The sequence below is a fragment of the Danio rerio genome, chromosome 5, assembly GCF_052040795.2.
Source record: "Danio rerio strain M-AB ecotype USA chromosome 5, GRCz13ab, whole genome shotgun sequence".
Classification (NCBI taxonomy): Eukaryota; Metazoa; Chordata; class Actinopteri; order Cypriniformes; family Danionidae; genus Danio; species Danio rerio.
The window spans coordinates 24,176,404-24,190,321 of NC_141025.1; the positions used below are offsets into that span (position 1 = coordinate 24,176,404).

Sequence of the window (13,918 nt, forward strand, 5' to 3'; positions counted from 1 at the left end):
ACCTGCTATAAGGCTATCTTAATGAAAGCTCAAACAGAAGTGTTTACAGCATTTTGCTCAGTTGAGGTGTCAGTAACGTTAGTCCTATCGGTGGCTATAAATGTTAAAAAAAAAAAAAAAACTCCTCCTAACGTTCAACTAAATTTATCAGAGCAATTTTTCGACTGTTAAAACCACTGACTGAATTAAAAACATCTCAAAACGAGAGAGAGCCTTGCTAAAACTGTAAACGGAAGCATCATTTACGGCCTGGGTGTGTTGCGTGGATGTGTCTGCTAAGCTGTCACTCATCCAGCCCACGGAATTGTATCCAATCGAAGCCGCGCAATCGACCCGCGTCGCAGTTTATGGGTGTGTCTAACGAAGTGGGCGGGGACATCAGGGCACATAGTGCATTTGCTGCGCGAACAGACTTGAAACGGAGGAGATACCCGGCACCAGGCCCTCTGCTTAACATCAAATTTGAAGATATTATTTTAACTTACAGTGTTTTTCATAAAACACTGTACGCCACCCCGACACTATAGGCACCACGGATCAGCCCAAAATGCCAAACATAAAAATATTTAGCGGTAGCTCGCATCCGGATCTGTCGCAGAAGATCGCGGACCGACTGGGACTCGAGCTGGGGAAAGTGGTCACCAAAAAATTCAGCAACCAAGAAACCTGGTGAGTTATTTACAGTGCGAACTGCAACACGCTTTCACTTAATGTTTTGGCTAGGGTAACCGGAATGGTAAACACATGGTAACCGTACTTTTTTTTTAGTTTGTAGTTTTATGATTGGCAAGATGTCGTTTGGCGCAATACGAGTCTCACAGGCAGCGGACTCAGTTTCCCAGAATGCACCTACCCTAAGCACGTGACTGTGGCTGCTAATGCTAATTTTAAACGTCCTGTCTGGCCTTTTCTGCCACGTGAGGAGTCATGCCGCTTATAAATGTGCGCGCGTGAAGTGCTGCCTTGTTGTTATAACGCATATTTAATGTATTAGTGTTAGCTTTATACTGTAATACACTAATGCGCATGTTAACATTAAAATAAGATTACACAACCAATTCTTTACCCTGACATAAATACACCACGCTGGCTCTGGTGTCTGCGTTTATGTAATTGACATTTAACTCAAGATGAGTGGAAGACTTGTGACCCCAGGAGAAACAAAATCAGCCTTTAACTCTCTATCAGTGATGAATGCAACCAGATTCTTGCAACTCTGTAGTTTCAGTTTGATTTCCAGTAGTCAACAGTCTGATCCTCATTGAACATCAGCTCAAATCAGATAGACCCCCTTAATCAGGCAGACGGGTATAGATTTCTAGTGCACTTATCATCTTGAGTGACGGAGACTCAGACTTGTGTAATTTTGTTTTGTCTTTTTGCAGTGTAGAGATAGGAGAGAGTGTCCGTGGAGAAGATGTCTACATCGTCCAGAGTGGCTGTGGCGAAATCAACGACAATCTTATGGAGCTGCTGATCATGATCAATGCCTGTAAGATTGCATCGGCATCCAGAGTCACCGCGGTCATTCCTTGCTTCCCCTACGCTCGGCAGGACAAGAAGGACAAGGTGGGGGTGAGGGGAACAGCTTGCTTATTAACACGTAAACACAGTAACTCACATATTAACCGCATCACTGTTGGTGGATCCATGTGGGCTCCTTTCTGTAAGTCTTTCTTTTGTAGTGTCACTGTGGTTTTCTTGCTTGGCAAATAAATATGCATGGCTGACCGGGCTCGCTGATTCCTCCTCTTTTCTTAATAATGTGTTTCGAGGAAGTGGACATCTGTTTTGCTTGATTGCAAGTGTATATTTATGAGTGAGAGCTTTGTCTTTAGAGCCGGGCTCCAATCTCAGCCAAGCTGGTGGCCAACATGCTGTCTGTAGCCGGAGCAGACCACATCATCACCATGGACCTGCACGCCTCTCAGATTCAGGTACAAACAGTGAAATACTTGGCCTCCAAACATGAGTTCAAAACAATCCCTTATCTCTCATGAGCAGAGAGCTGTGGCAGGCCTGCAGTCGGGCCTTAGCAAAAGTGGGCGGGCTTTAAGTTTCTTCTGGGTTTTATAGTTCTGAGACTTGGATGCTGAATGTTTTATCAGGGTTTGCACAGCAATTTCCACAAAACCGAGCCCATAACACAACTGACTTTCATTTTAATAAAAAAATACGAAACATATTCTGTCTCTTTTGCTGAATATCAGTTTTAATTATCAATAATGGCCATTATAAAGGCAATCAATAAAGCAGGGCTGCAACTAACGATTATTAATAATCGATTAATCTGTTGATTATTTTTCAGATGAATCGGATTTAAAAAAAAGCAAAGCATTCATTTCAAACCCTTTATTCAAAAACAGAACTAAAATCTTTAGAACGTGCACAAACATGTTGTGCTTAAACATCCTTGAGCTGTTGTAATAAAAATAATAATAATAATAAAAAAATTGTGTTGTCTTGGTTTTAATTCAAATATTTAAAAAATCTTTTAAAAAAACATGATGCATAAAAAACTTTTTTTTTTTGCTTAATCAAACTATTTGCCTGTGTGGTAAGAAAAATAATCTTAATGAGATGTTTTAAGGATCTTAATGTTTTCATGCCATTTTTCTTGTCTAGTCTTGATTTTAAGATTTTTTTTAAATTATTTGGACTGGAAACAAGACAAAATTTCTTTGTAAGGAAAGCTTGTTTTGCAGTGCAGCTATACATGACAACAGATTGAAAAATTAATGATTCAAAAAAGTGAGTGAAAAAACCCCATGTTTTTAGCCTTGCTATGCAAAGTAACTCTACCACAGCTGCTTTACTTCTGTTATTAACCCTTTCACTGGTTAGTTTTTAAAAGATTCGGGAGTGAGTTAGGCGATCATTGTTTTAAAACGTTAAACCTTAATGTTTCCATGGCTACGCATCATGTTTGTCACGTGACACACCACAGCCACAATAGTGCTATGACAGATGTATCCCTTTTATTATGCTTTTCTGTTTTTATACCAAATATTCACATGCTTTCTCATGTCATAAACTACCTGAAATTTCAATTCACAAAAAACGTGTAAGAGTTTTTGTTCTTTAAAAGACGTATAAATGATTGTGATCTATAACGGGCATCTCGCGCATGCCTCATAAAAGCAAAACATGCAGGATTCAGCACGTAAATTCACCAGTTATTTCCAAAATGCATGCAAGCAAGTGGCTGGCCAGCTGGGAGAAGAATAGTGAACTTTGTTAATTTCACTGTGTATCTGATATGAATAAAACGCATCGACAAGTTATATTTGAATGAATTGTTATACTTCCATAGACTTTCTTGTGTGTTTTACTAGCAAATGTATTGTTTTACTAGTACAAGTGTATATTTACATGTCTAAAACATAAAATAAGCATTGGTTGGTTATAAAACACTGCATAATTGGGATATGACACGTCTTTCTCTAGCTCAGCGCCAGCCAATGCACCAAACCTTAGTTTCTGGATAACAAGTAAACACTAAACACCAGCACCAGGGACATTACGTTCCTCTCTTCAAAACGAAACAAAAGTAGGATTCTGTAGTTGCTCCCTTCCTCGCCATATATCTTTCTTCTAACGTTCCCTCTGCTTGTTTTTTTGCTCCATCCTGTCTATGAGACGCTGAACTCTGGTGGCATCAGTGCGCGACAGAGGCAGAGTGCGTTCACTCCACGCTTAACTAAAGTTGTTTTAATAATTAAAGATTGCATGACATGAAAAATCGATTCATTGCCAACGCTTTTAGTAATCGATTTTAAGCGATTCGTTGTTGCAGCTCTACAATCAAATGTGAAGAATTTGTGCATGTACAGTAGTTACATAAATTACTGCATTAACTTATCAGGCCTTAGCAAAAGTGGGCGGGCTTTAAGTTTCTTCTGGGTTTTATAGTTCTGAGACTTGGACGCTAAATGTTTTATCAGGGTTTCCACAATTTCATAATGGAATTTTATAACTTTTATTTCAAACATTTAAATTATTAAATTATTTTATTAATTATTTATTTATTATTGATTTGTCCAAATCATGGATTTTATGAATTTTTGTTTGTCATTTTCAGTGTTACTTGTCATTAATCAATATGCTAATTTAATCAAATCATTTTTGTGTTTTTTTCTATTAATTTTAGGACAGAGAAATTTAGAAATTTCATCAGAGAATTTGACTTTTGGTTTACAATGGGAACCCTGTTTTATGCTCCTGTTCAAGGTATGACTTTAATGTGTTTGTGTGTTAGGGTTTCTTTGACATTCCGGTTGATAACTTGTATGCTGAGCCAGCAGTCCTCAAATGGATAAAAGAAAACATCAATGAATGGAAGAATTGCACCATTGTTTCTCCTGATGCCGGTGGAGCAAAGAGGTGTGTTTTCTCTCTCCTGTCTCTGAAACATTGGGTCTCATTCGTTGATCTTGTGAGCGATATCTTTATGCAAAGGCTGTCATAAACGATTAGGATTCATCAATGAGGTGTACAATAAAAGGATTTTAAATTAAAGAAAACGTAGGAATTCCTGAAATCACTCAATTTCTGTTTACCTAATGACATTAAAAATGTTAAAGTTTTATATTAATGAATTTATATTTAGGAATATTAAACTTAATTTGTATGTCCAAGCATAGATTGTATGGCATCAAAGACTTTATATTTTCTACCACACATTAAAGTTTAATTGTATAGTTTTGACTCAAAAAATAGGAATTGCTATATATTTTACTATGATTTGCAGAAGACATCCACTAAAATGTCATTGTTTCATTATTAAACAGTTTTTATACCAAACAAGTATATTAAGGCCATAAATCGTCATTTAATGACATATTGGAAAACTTGTGGGTCACAGTGTATTCCCAGTATACTAATTAATTATATTTTAAAATCTTTATGCTAAATTGCCACCATCCTACAACCCATCCTATCCTATTTTACCAGTTTGGAATCAAAATGTTTTTAATAAAATGTAATCTAGTACATAAGTTTAGGTTAGAATAAGTTGATGTGTCGGGTTTATATAAATGTTATGCTGAATGTCATTTGACCCATGTTTTTAACATTTGAACAGAATCTATTGAAACATTAAAGGCACTTGCGTTTAAAATGTTTTGACTTATGCACTTGGTAAATTTAATTAAATTGATCATTTGGATTGTTATTTTAGTTGTAATTAAAATCCTTTTTTCTATTATATATTTTTAATATAAACTGTAATTTTAATAATGTAGTTTTGTTTTTTAATTAGCTGTATGACCCCGACTTCACCTAATTTCTCCATGTTTGCTGAGAGTCACCTGACTCTAATGGAAACTTCCATGGAAATGGTTTGAATGCGTTTTATACAAATGACTAAACTCAGGCATGCGGTTGTGAATTTAGAGTAGCTCAAGTTCATTACATTACAACAAGGTTAAGAGCAAATTAGTCTCCATATGCACATGTTGGGAATTAGTTAGAAGATTTCTGTGAAAAGTTCTCCTCTTTAACAAATCAGATAATTATCTTATTATTTACTGAATGAGACCCATTATCTTTTTCAATCTTTCCTCTCTTCATTCTCTGTCACTGTTGTTTCACACAGTTTTCTGTTTATCCTACTCAAATTCTTTTTTTTCCTTCTTTTTTTAGTTAAAAAAAGTATATGTTTTTGAGTGTTGGATTACACCTTGAACTTTCAGGTTCTAAAATATGGTGAAGTGTAGTTCATAAAGTTGCTCAGGCTCTTGAAGACAATGTACGTGTGTTTTTTTACTCTTTTTAGGTGTGGAGGGTAAGGAAATGTCAGGTTTTCTTGTGTGTGTTTATGTGTGAGTGTGTGATTCTCCACTAACAGTGGATGCTTGGCCTAAAGCTTCAGCTGAACATTATAGTGGTGGGCATTTTTTCAAATCAGTTTGGAGCCTTTTAAAGCTTGGCTAATTTAATCATGCTGATTACACCATGTGACTTGTTTCTGGATCAAGGAAAAACGCCCCCTTTTGTAACCATTTAAAACACTGGATTGAGAGAATGAGGCTCCTCCGTTTACACTAATACATTTTAGTTTTACTCAAGTTTTCCTACGGTTATGCCTTTCGTCCACACTACCACAGAGTTTTCCAGCCCGGAAAACAGTGTTTTGGAAATACTGAAGATGCCATTTTCGTTTTAAAATACTGCTGCTCCATGTCAGTGTGGTTGGGGAAAACTGATTGAAGCTTTTTCTCAATATCAAGTGCACAAAGTTCAGTCTTGCATTCTTTCCTTGTAAGTTCAGACTTTGCAACTTTGATTTGGAAAACAAACTCCAGAGGACACGTCGGGTAAATCTTCAAAAGGAATAGTGTACTTTGTAATGTCATTCGCATAACTTTGGCTATCTTAACAATAAAATAAAAACATGATATAAGAAACTGCCTGTTTTCATTTTGATGTTAACAACAATAGACACCAGAAATGTTGAGGCGTCATCTGCACTTTATGCATGTTTATGACAAAGCGGAACCTATAACAGAATTGCCTCTTTTCATTTTCATTGAAAAATATGAAACCTGCTGAATATCAGTTTTAATAATCAATAATGGCCATTATGAAGGCAAGCAGTCAATCAAATGTGAGGATTTGGTGTACGTGATTACATAAATGAATATATTAACTTATCTTTGCACTCAATGCGTTACCTGAGAACAAGTAATAGATTCAAAAGACCAAAGAGTCGTTAGATAGAGACAAGATTATTAAATATCACGTTTAACAACTATAGTAAGATGAATTTCAGCTATAGATTCTTGATGAAATGTCCGATGTGCGCTGTTCTCGCCTGGGGTTTTGTGCTTAAAGCACCTGATGACTGCCTGGAGCTCAGATGGACGCATATCCTGCAGCGTATGCCTGAGAATGTGCGTTTTCATGGGTGTAGTGTGGATGCAGAGCATTTCAAAAACGCTAAGATGAAACGCCAGTGTGGACGTGTATTGTTTTCATTCTAAAGCGCCGTTTTAAAACTGAAACGTATTAGTGTAAATGGGGCCAGAGTGAGCTTATGCACATTGGAGTTTGTGCTTGTGTTTTTTTTACTGTAACACTTGCGTATGTGGGTTCTCTGTGAAGTGTGCAGAGAAGTCTAAATGCATCTATTGTCGTTTATTTCTGTTGAATGTTACTTAAAAAAAAATGCATGTTCGTTTTTTCAGAGTGACATCCATTGCGGACCGGCTGAACGTAGACTTTGCTCTGATCCATAAGGAGAGGAAGAAGGCCAATGAGGTGGATCGAATGGTGCTGGTCGGGGACGTGAAGGACAGAGTGGCGATTTTAGTAGATGACATGGCAGACACGTGTGGGACAGTGTGTCATGCGGCTGACAAGTGAGGACATGCATGATATGCAGTCACTTTCATGCTCAACACAGATGCATATTCAGGATTATCCTGCTAATCAGTCATGCTTTCATACAGCGTTTAAACTGCATGTGTGTGTCTCTCTGTCTTCTCTCAGACTAGTGTCTGCTGGAGCCATTAAAGTCTACGCCATCTTGACTCATGGCATCTTCTCTGGCCCAGCCATTTCTCGCATCAACAATGCCAACTTCGAGGCTGTTGTGGTCACCAACACAATTCCACAGGAGGACAAAATCAAACACTGCAGCAAGATTCAGGCACAGGAATTTATCACTTTAAAAATCATGATTTAGGGCTGGGTCATGAATTCTAGATAATAACAATCAAATTTAGAGATCGCTTTTTCACGTTCTTTAATATTCACCTGCTTTTGGTAAATGTTCGTTAGGGCTGCAGCATCGATATCGCAATAGATCATGATCATTCGCAATAGTCACATCACGAGTATACGCAATATTGAGCCTGGATTGTAATTATACAATAAAATATAATAATAAAAGTGTTTTTAAGGCCGGTGACTGTGCTAGATTTAGAAGCATTCAGGCACAAGAAATTGCAGAATGTGCAGTATTATTTTATATTTGAGTATTCAACTACTGTTTCCTTAATACTGTTTGACTCCTCGAAAAACAATCAAACCCTGTTTATTTATGCTTGTAGGTTGTTTCTTATATACTATGCATCTACAGAACTATCCCAATTAATCTAAAATGATGAATTCTTTCCAAATAGTTATTTAACACTTCTAGTTATGTTGTATTCATATTACAATATACATTGCAGAATAAAAAATAACGCAATGTTAAATTTTTCCAACATCGTGCAGCCCTAATGTACATGTTAAAAATGTGTATAAAAAACCTTAAATATAATGTTATTTACAAAAAAAATTGTTAACGAATAGATTAATACTTGTGTTTTTGTTTTTTATATTTATGTAATTTCATAATTCAAAATCAGAATTGAATGCAAACGTGAATCTGAATTGTAACAAGCACCGAAATTGGTGTTCATCTCTAAAATAGTTCATTTTGTTGACTGAGTTAATAGGTTAATTATGGGCTTTTAAGTAAAATTTAATTATAAACTGATTTCGAGAGGATCACATGCTTACGATTCATCACGGTTTTGTTCCGCATTAGCCAATACATGACTCACCAAGCAGACGATTCCTAAGTCGCAATAAGTCATCATTTTGAAGAATCTCCCCTTCCACCCCTGCTCTCCTTTCCTAGATTGGGCAGCACTGAGGCAAAGTGGTTAGCACTGTTGCCTCACAGCAAGAACATCACTGGTTTTAGTCTTTACCAGGCCAGTCGGTTTTTCTTTGCGGAATTTACACGTTCTCCATGTGCTTGCGTGGGTTTCCCCGGGACCATCGGTTTCCTCCCACCATCTAAAAACATACGACTTAAGTAAATGACTAATCCAAATTGGCACCATAGACATGCTCCTAGTAAGTAGTCATCTCTTCATAGCAATCCCTAATCGGTCATTAACTACAATAGCCTTGGTTGCTGACATGGCATTAAATAAAAATGTTACATTACCATGTCTGTCAAACAGCAGGGGAGTTATCGAGATCTACTTGAGCTCTGGTGGGAGGGAGCTCCGGGCTGGTTACAGCTAGTCGCTGGTTAAAGTCCTTAACTGGCCAGTTGACGTTTCTGTGCGGAGTTTACGTGTTCACCTCGTGTTTGCATGGATTCTGCACTATAGTTAAGCTCTTAACCTGCAGTATATCTCTTTATAGCAATTTCCAATTTATCATTAGCCCGTAAATAAGAGGGGAGTTCTCGAGACCTACCTGAGCTCGCCCTCTCCTCTCACCCTGCAAACGGGAGGGAGCCCTGAGCTCGAGGATCTTCTGAGCTCAGGGCTTACTCCCAGGACAGCATGCCAAACACGCTTTATAACCAAACATCAACTAAGTCTGAACTCTTGAAGTGTTTTTAAAAAGAGATTTTATAACTGTGATGGAAAAGCAAAATTTTCAAACATCAAAGCTAAAAACTGAATTGACTGTGGTAGAAGCTGCGTCAGTCTTTTCATTGTTTAATAACTAAAGTATCGGACAAATGCCGACATGCAATGAATGTGTGGTGGCGTTTGAAGGTGTAAGACGCTGAGCACAGACGCTCTTGATCGTTCTGGAGGTCATTAATAAAATAAAACACTAATACTGAGATAGTTACGCCATTTTAGAATGGCAAAAACAACATTTCAGATGTTTTACAATGTGCTCAGCCTGCTGGTTTATCCATCTACACACATTTATTTCATCACATGACCTTTTTAATGCGTATACTGGAATTTGTTTGGTAAAAGTGTTTCTATCGTGGTTTGAGCATCTTTTCTTATCTAATAAAATATTTATCGTACTCGTATGTTTTTTTTTAATGCGCTTTTTTTGAAACTTATGCACATCATGGTGTTTTAATCATTTTTTTATGCATACATCCAAAATGCTCATAAAAATAGGTGAAAACAGCTAATGTCATGCTACATTAAAGCAGCAATGTGATGTTTAGTGTTTAATTTTGTAAAGAAATTAGGAGTTGAATGCTGAGCCTTTTTCCCATCAACAAGATGGACATGGCAAAATTGATCCCAAATTTATTCAGATTTAAGGCTACAAAGATTTGTTCATTCATCAACTGAAAATGTCAGACTAAAAGATCAATTTGGGGGTTTTAAGAGTCTAAATTGCATCATGAAAAATTTTAATTAATTAATCTAAAATTATCAACATTATTCATAACCCAGCTCTATTGTAGATGTCTTTAGCATGAGCACATTGTCTGATTTCATTTCTCTTTTTCCCTCCAGGTGATCGACATCTCTATGATTCTGGCTGAAGCTATTAGGCGAACACACAATGGAGAGTCCGTTTCATACCTGTTTAGTCATGTTCCCTTATAACACACACACACACACACACACACACACCTCTACACACGTCATCTCTTCACGAACACAATCACTGTGTACAATTTCATATGATGTAGAACTATTGCTGCGTGTGTTGAGCCATGTTCTTTATGAGTCTCAAGCGCGTGCCATTTATCTCGAGATATATTCTGAAGAGCGAATGAGAAGAATGAAAGCTAATGTGCCATATGTGTAGTTCTCTTTCCTGCTGCATGTGCTCACTCTCCTCTTCTTTTGACCTCTAAGAATATCACGTGTAACTCGTTTCCATCACATTTCACACCTCATACTAGGGTACATAAAATTTACTGCATGTTCGTCTGGACACGCTCTTGATTTCTGCCGTCTGTTATTAATCCAAAGAAATCAGTGAAACCAGTTATTAGATAACCCCCCTCTCTTATAATAATGGCAAATTCTCCTGTGATACTGGATGTTTCTTAGCTTTAAATATAACTTAAAGGTACGATTTCTGAGATTTTGTAACTCTTTAGTTTCGTTGGAAGAACTAATTACTAACACAAGGCTTTATTGGAATAGTTGTATTAAGCCACTTTAGTTTGCCTGCCATTTTTATGGCAGCTGATGTTTATTTTTTTCTCTCAGGTTTCAGTTTTAGGTTCATTTCTTTTTCTTTTTCCATTTGCTTTAAACAATTTCATCTCTTCAGGGTCCTTTTGACAGGGTGATAACCTAGATCTGAGTGGAAAAACTAGGTCACTTTTTTATTTTTATTTTTTTAGTTGTGATAGTTTTCTTTTGTTTATGTTCATGTTTACAGTTAGGCAGCGTTTTTGTCTGCTTGAACACAGGTCTGTGAAGTGCCCTTTAGATTTGATTAAACACACTCACACACTTTTAAGTCTTAAGTGTGTTTGCTGTGGAATTGGCCCAAACAATCAAGACTGCTGAAGCATATTTCTGTTTCTTGCTTATATCTGTGTTGGTCTGCGAGTTTGTTTTTGGAGTATGTTTGTGTTTCTCTGCTACTTAAGCAAGATCTGTGATGATCAATTTAACAACCCAACAGCTTACACTGGAGCAGGAAGTGAGATGACGGCTCAATTTGATAGGTCTATGCTGTTTGCCTTAATGAAGAAAGAAAAACTGACGACTGTATCTTTTTCTGAATGCAGAATAATGAGTAAAGCATTTCATGTACAAACTTCACTCCTGCTTGTCTCTTTTTACCTTTATACTATTGATCAGGGGTGCCCAAACTCAGTCTTGGAGGGCCGGTGTCCTGCAAACTTTAGTTCCAACCTTCATCAGACACACCTGGGCTAGCTAATCAAGCTCTTACTAGGCTTTCTAAAAACATCTGTTCAGGAGTTTTAAGGCAAGTTGTAGCTAAAATCTGCAGGACACCGGCCCTCCAGGACCGAGTTTGGGCACCCCTGCTTTAGAGGGTATGTGCACTGTTGTTGTTTTATCAACATAAAAAGTACTCTTACATTTTTAAAATAGATGCACCTACAGAAGACAAAACTATTAGCCCTACTGCCCCCCTCCCCCAAACTGTTTCTTAGTTGATGTTTTATATTTTAAAACAAGTTGACTACATTCTTTTGTTTTTTTATAAGATCACAGTAAATTACATTTTTCTAGTTTATTTTTTTATTTTTTTTGTGGGACATATTGAGGGCAATGTAAGTTAATTATATATACGTTTGTAGATAAGCGTGTACGTGTTTTTGATACATATCAGGACACAAACCTGTAAAATGACATGTATTACAAAAAGGAGGTGAAATATGAGGACATTGATGACGTTCTCATTTCTCAAAATGCTTATAAATCCCACAGAATGACTTTAATCAGAGAGTAAAGCTGTACAGTCTCCTGTGATGGTTGGGTTTAGGGGTAGGGTGGGGTAAGGGATATACAATATACGGTTTGGGCAGTATAAGATGAATGGAAACCAATGTAATGTCACCACTTTTCACAAAACAAACGTGTGTGTGTATATATATATATATATATATATATATATATATAGATATAGATATAGATATAGATAGATAGATAAATCCCCCTGAGATCCTCCCCATTGACTTGTGTCCTCTGTAGTGGACAATGCGTTTTCATAAATTTTCTTAAAATTTTTGGAGCTACTCTGCCAAGTCCTGTTGTACTGAACAGAGGACATCCTGGGCTTTCTAGTGATAAGTCATTTGATTGGCTGGCATTCTAGTAACCACTTCTTACACTGCATCCAAATGGCTCATACAAAAAAAAACACATTTTATGGGAAGGAGAGAGGCATGTAAAATCGAGCTTTTTCAATTTATTTATTTTTTTTTTACTATTGAATAATGTTTAATAAAGTGTCAGGAACAATACATTTAGCTTTCAAAGCTGTCAGCTTCTTTGTGTTTCAAAATATGCTTTTGTAAATGTCCACTATATGGAGACCAGGAACATCTTAATGTAATTAATGACTGCAAGTTGTAGGGGGCAGAACTGAAGCAGAGAGAATTCTTCATAAGATAGTTGAGGGAGACTGATTTAGAGTCTGACAATTAGAGAATGACAATCCATTTTAAGTTGCTTTTATGTTATATTTGTTTTGGATTAACATCACTTCTCTACATTTATCTATTCATCCATATATATATATATATATATATATATATATATATATATATATATATATATATATATATATATATATATATATATATATGTATGTATATATATGTATGTATGTGGATGGATAAAATGTAGAGCCAGTTACTCTGAGTAATTTATGCCAATGTTGGGTTCTGCTTTTAATTCCTTATGAAATTATTATTACACTTTATAGTGAGTGCTAAATATTGAATTCATATATTTACATTACTATTTAATTATTAGTTCAGCAAGAAGGTTGCTGGTTCGATCCTCGGCTCAGTTGCCGTTTCTGTGTGGAGTTTGCATGTTCTCCCTGCGTTCGCATGGGTTTCCTCCAGGTACTCCGGTTTCCCCCACAGTCCAAAGACATGTGGTACATGTGTATTTGGTAGGCTAAATTGTCCGTAGTGTGTGTGTGTGTGTGTGTGTGTGTGTGTGTGTGTGTGTGTGTGTGTGTGTGTGTGTGTGTGTGTGTGTGTGTGTGTGTGTGTGTGTGTGTGTGTGTGTGTGTGTGTGTGTGTGTGTGTGTGTGTGTGTGTGTGTGTGTGTGTGTGTGTTTGTTTGTTTGTTTGTTTGTTTGTTTCCCAGAGGTGGGCTGCGGCTGGAAGGGCATCTGCTACGTAAAAACTTGTTGTTCATTCCGGCGGTTCATTCCGCTGTGGCGACTCCGGATTAATAAAGGGACTAAGCCGACAAGAAAATGAATGATATATATATATATATAGAGAGAGTGATGCCTGTTGATCTGGGATCTGCTTATTTCCTTCTGTTGAAATGATAATTAGACATTTTTGATTAAAATTTATAATTATTTCCATTTCAATAAGTTTTTTAAGAGAGACTAGTTATTAAATTTAAATATTAATTATTATTGTTTTTTTTACTTTTTGAATGATTAGGTTTTGTCAAATTAGGTTTGACTGAATTCAACAAAACCAACTCTTTTTAATGCACACGCCAGCAAGAGCATCTCTACCTAG

At 36.6% G+C, this 13,918-nt stretch overlaps 1 protein-coding gene across 5 annotated transcripts; it reads left to right on the top strand.

Moving 5' to 3' along the window:
- The first annotated feature begins 375 nt into the window (after positions 1-375).
- Positions 376-11,495, top strand: prps1a (phosphoribosyl pyrophosphate synthetase 1A). 5 transcript variants are annotated; one of them, NM_001359894.2, is given in 7 exon segments: positions 376-669; positions 1,386-1,575; positions 1,839-1,937; positions 4,259-4,383; positions 7,188-7,361; positions 7,492-7,651; positions 10,224-11,495. In NM_001359894.2, coding segments are annotated over 7 exon segments (963 nt in total). In that variant the 5' UTR covers positions 376-547; the 3' UTR covers positions 10,317-11,495.
- The last annotated feature ends 2,423 nt before the right edge of the window (positions 11,496-13,918 follow it).

Bases quoted from the DNA above. Each gene is read 5' to 3' on its own strand.
- prps1a (NM_213533.3), top strand. From the start codon at position 548: ATGCCAAACATAAAAATATTTAGCGGTAGCTCGCATCCGGATCTGTCG. The intron at 670-1,385 runs GTGAGTTATTTA...GTCTTTTTGCAG, and splicing joins TTCAGCAACCAAGAAACCTG to TGTAGAGATAGGAGAGAGTG. The intron at 1,570-1,838 runs GTGGGGGTGAGG...CTTTGTCTTTAG, and splicing joins GGCAGGACAAGAAGGACAAG to AGCCGGGCTCCAATCTCAGC.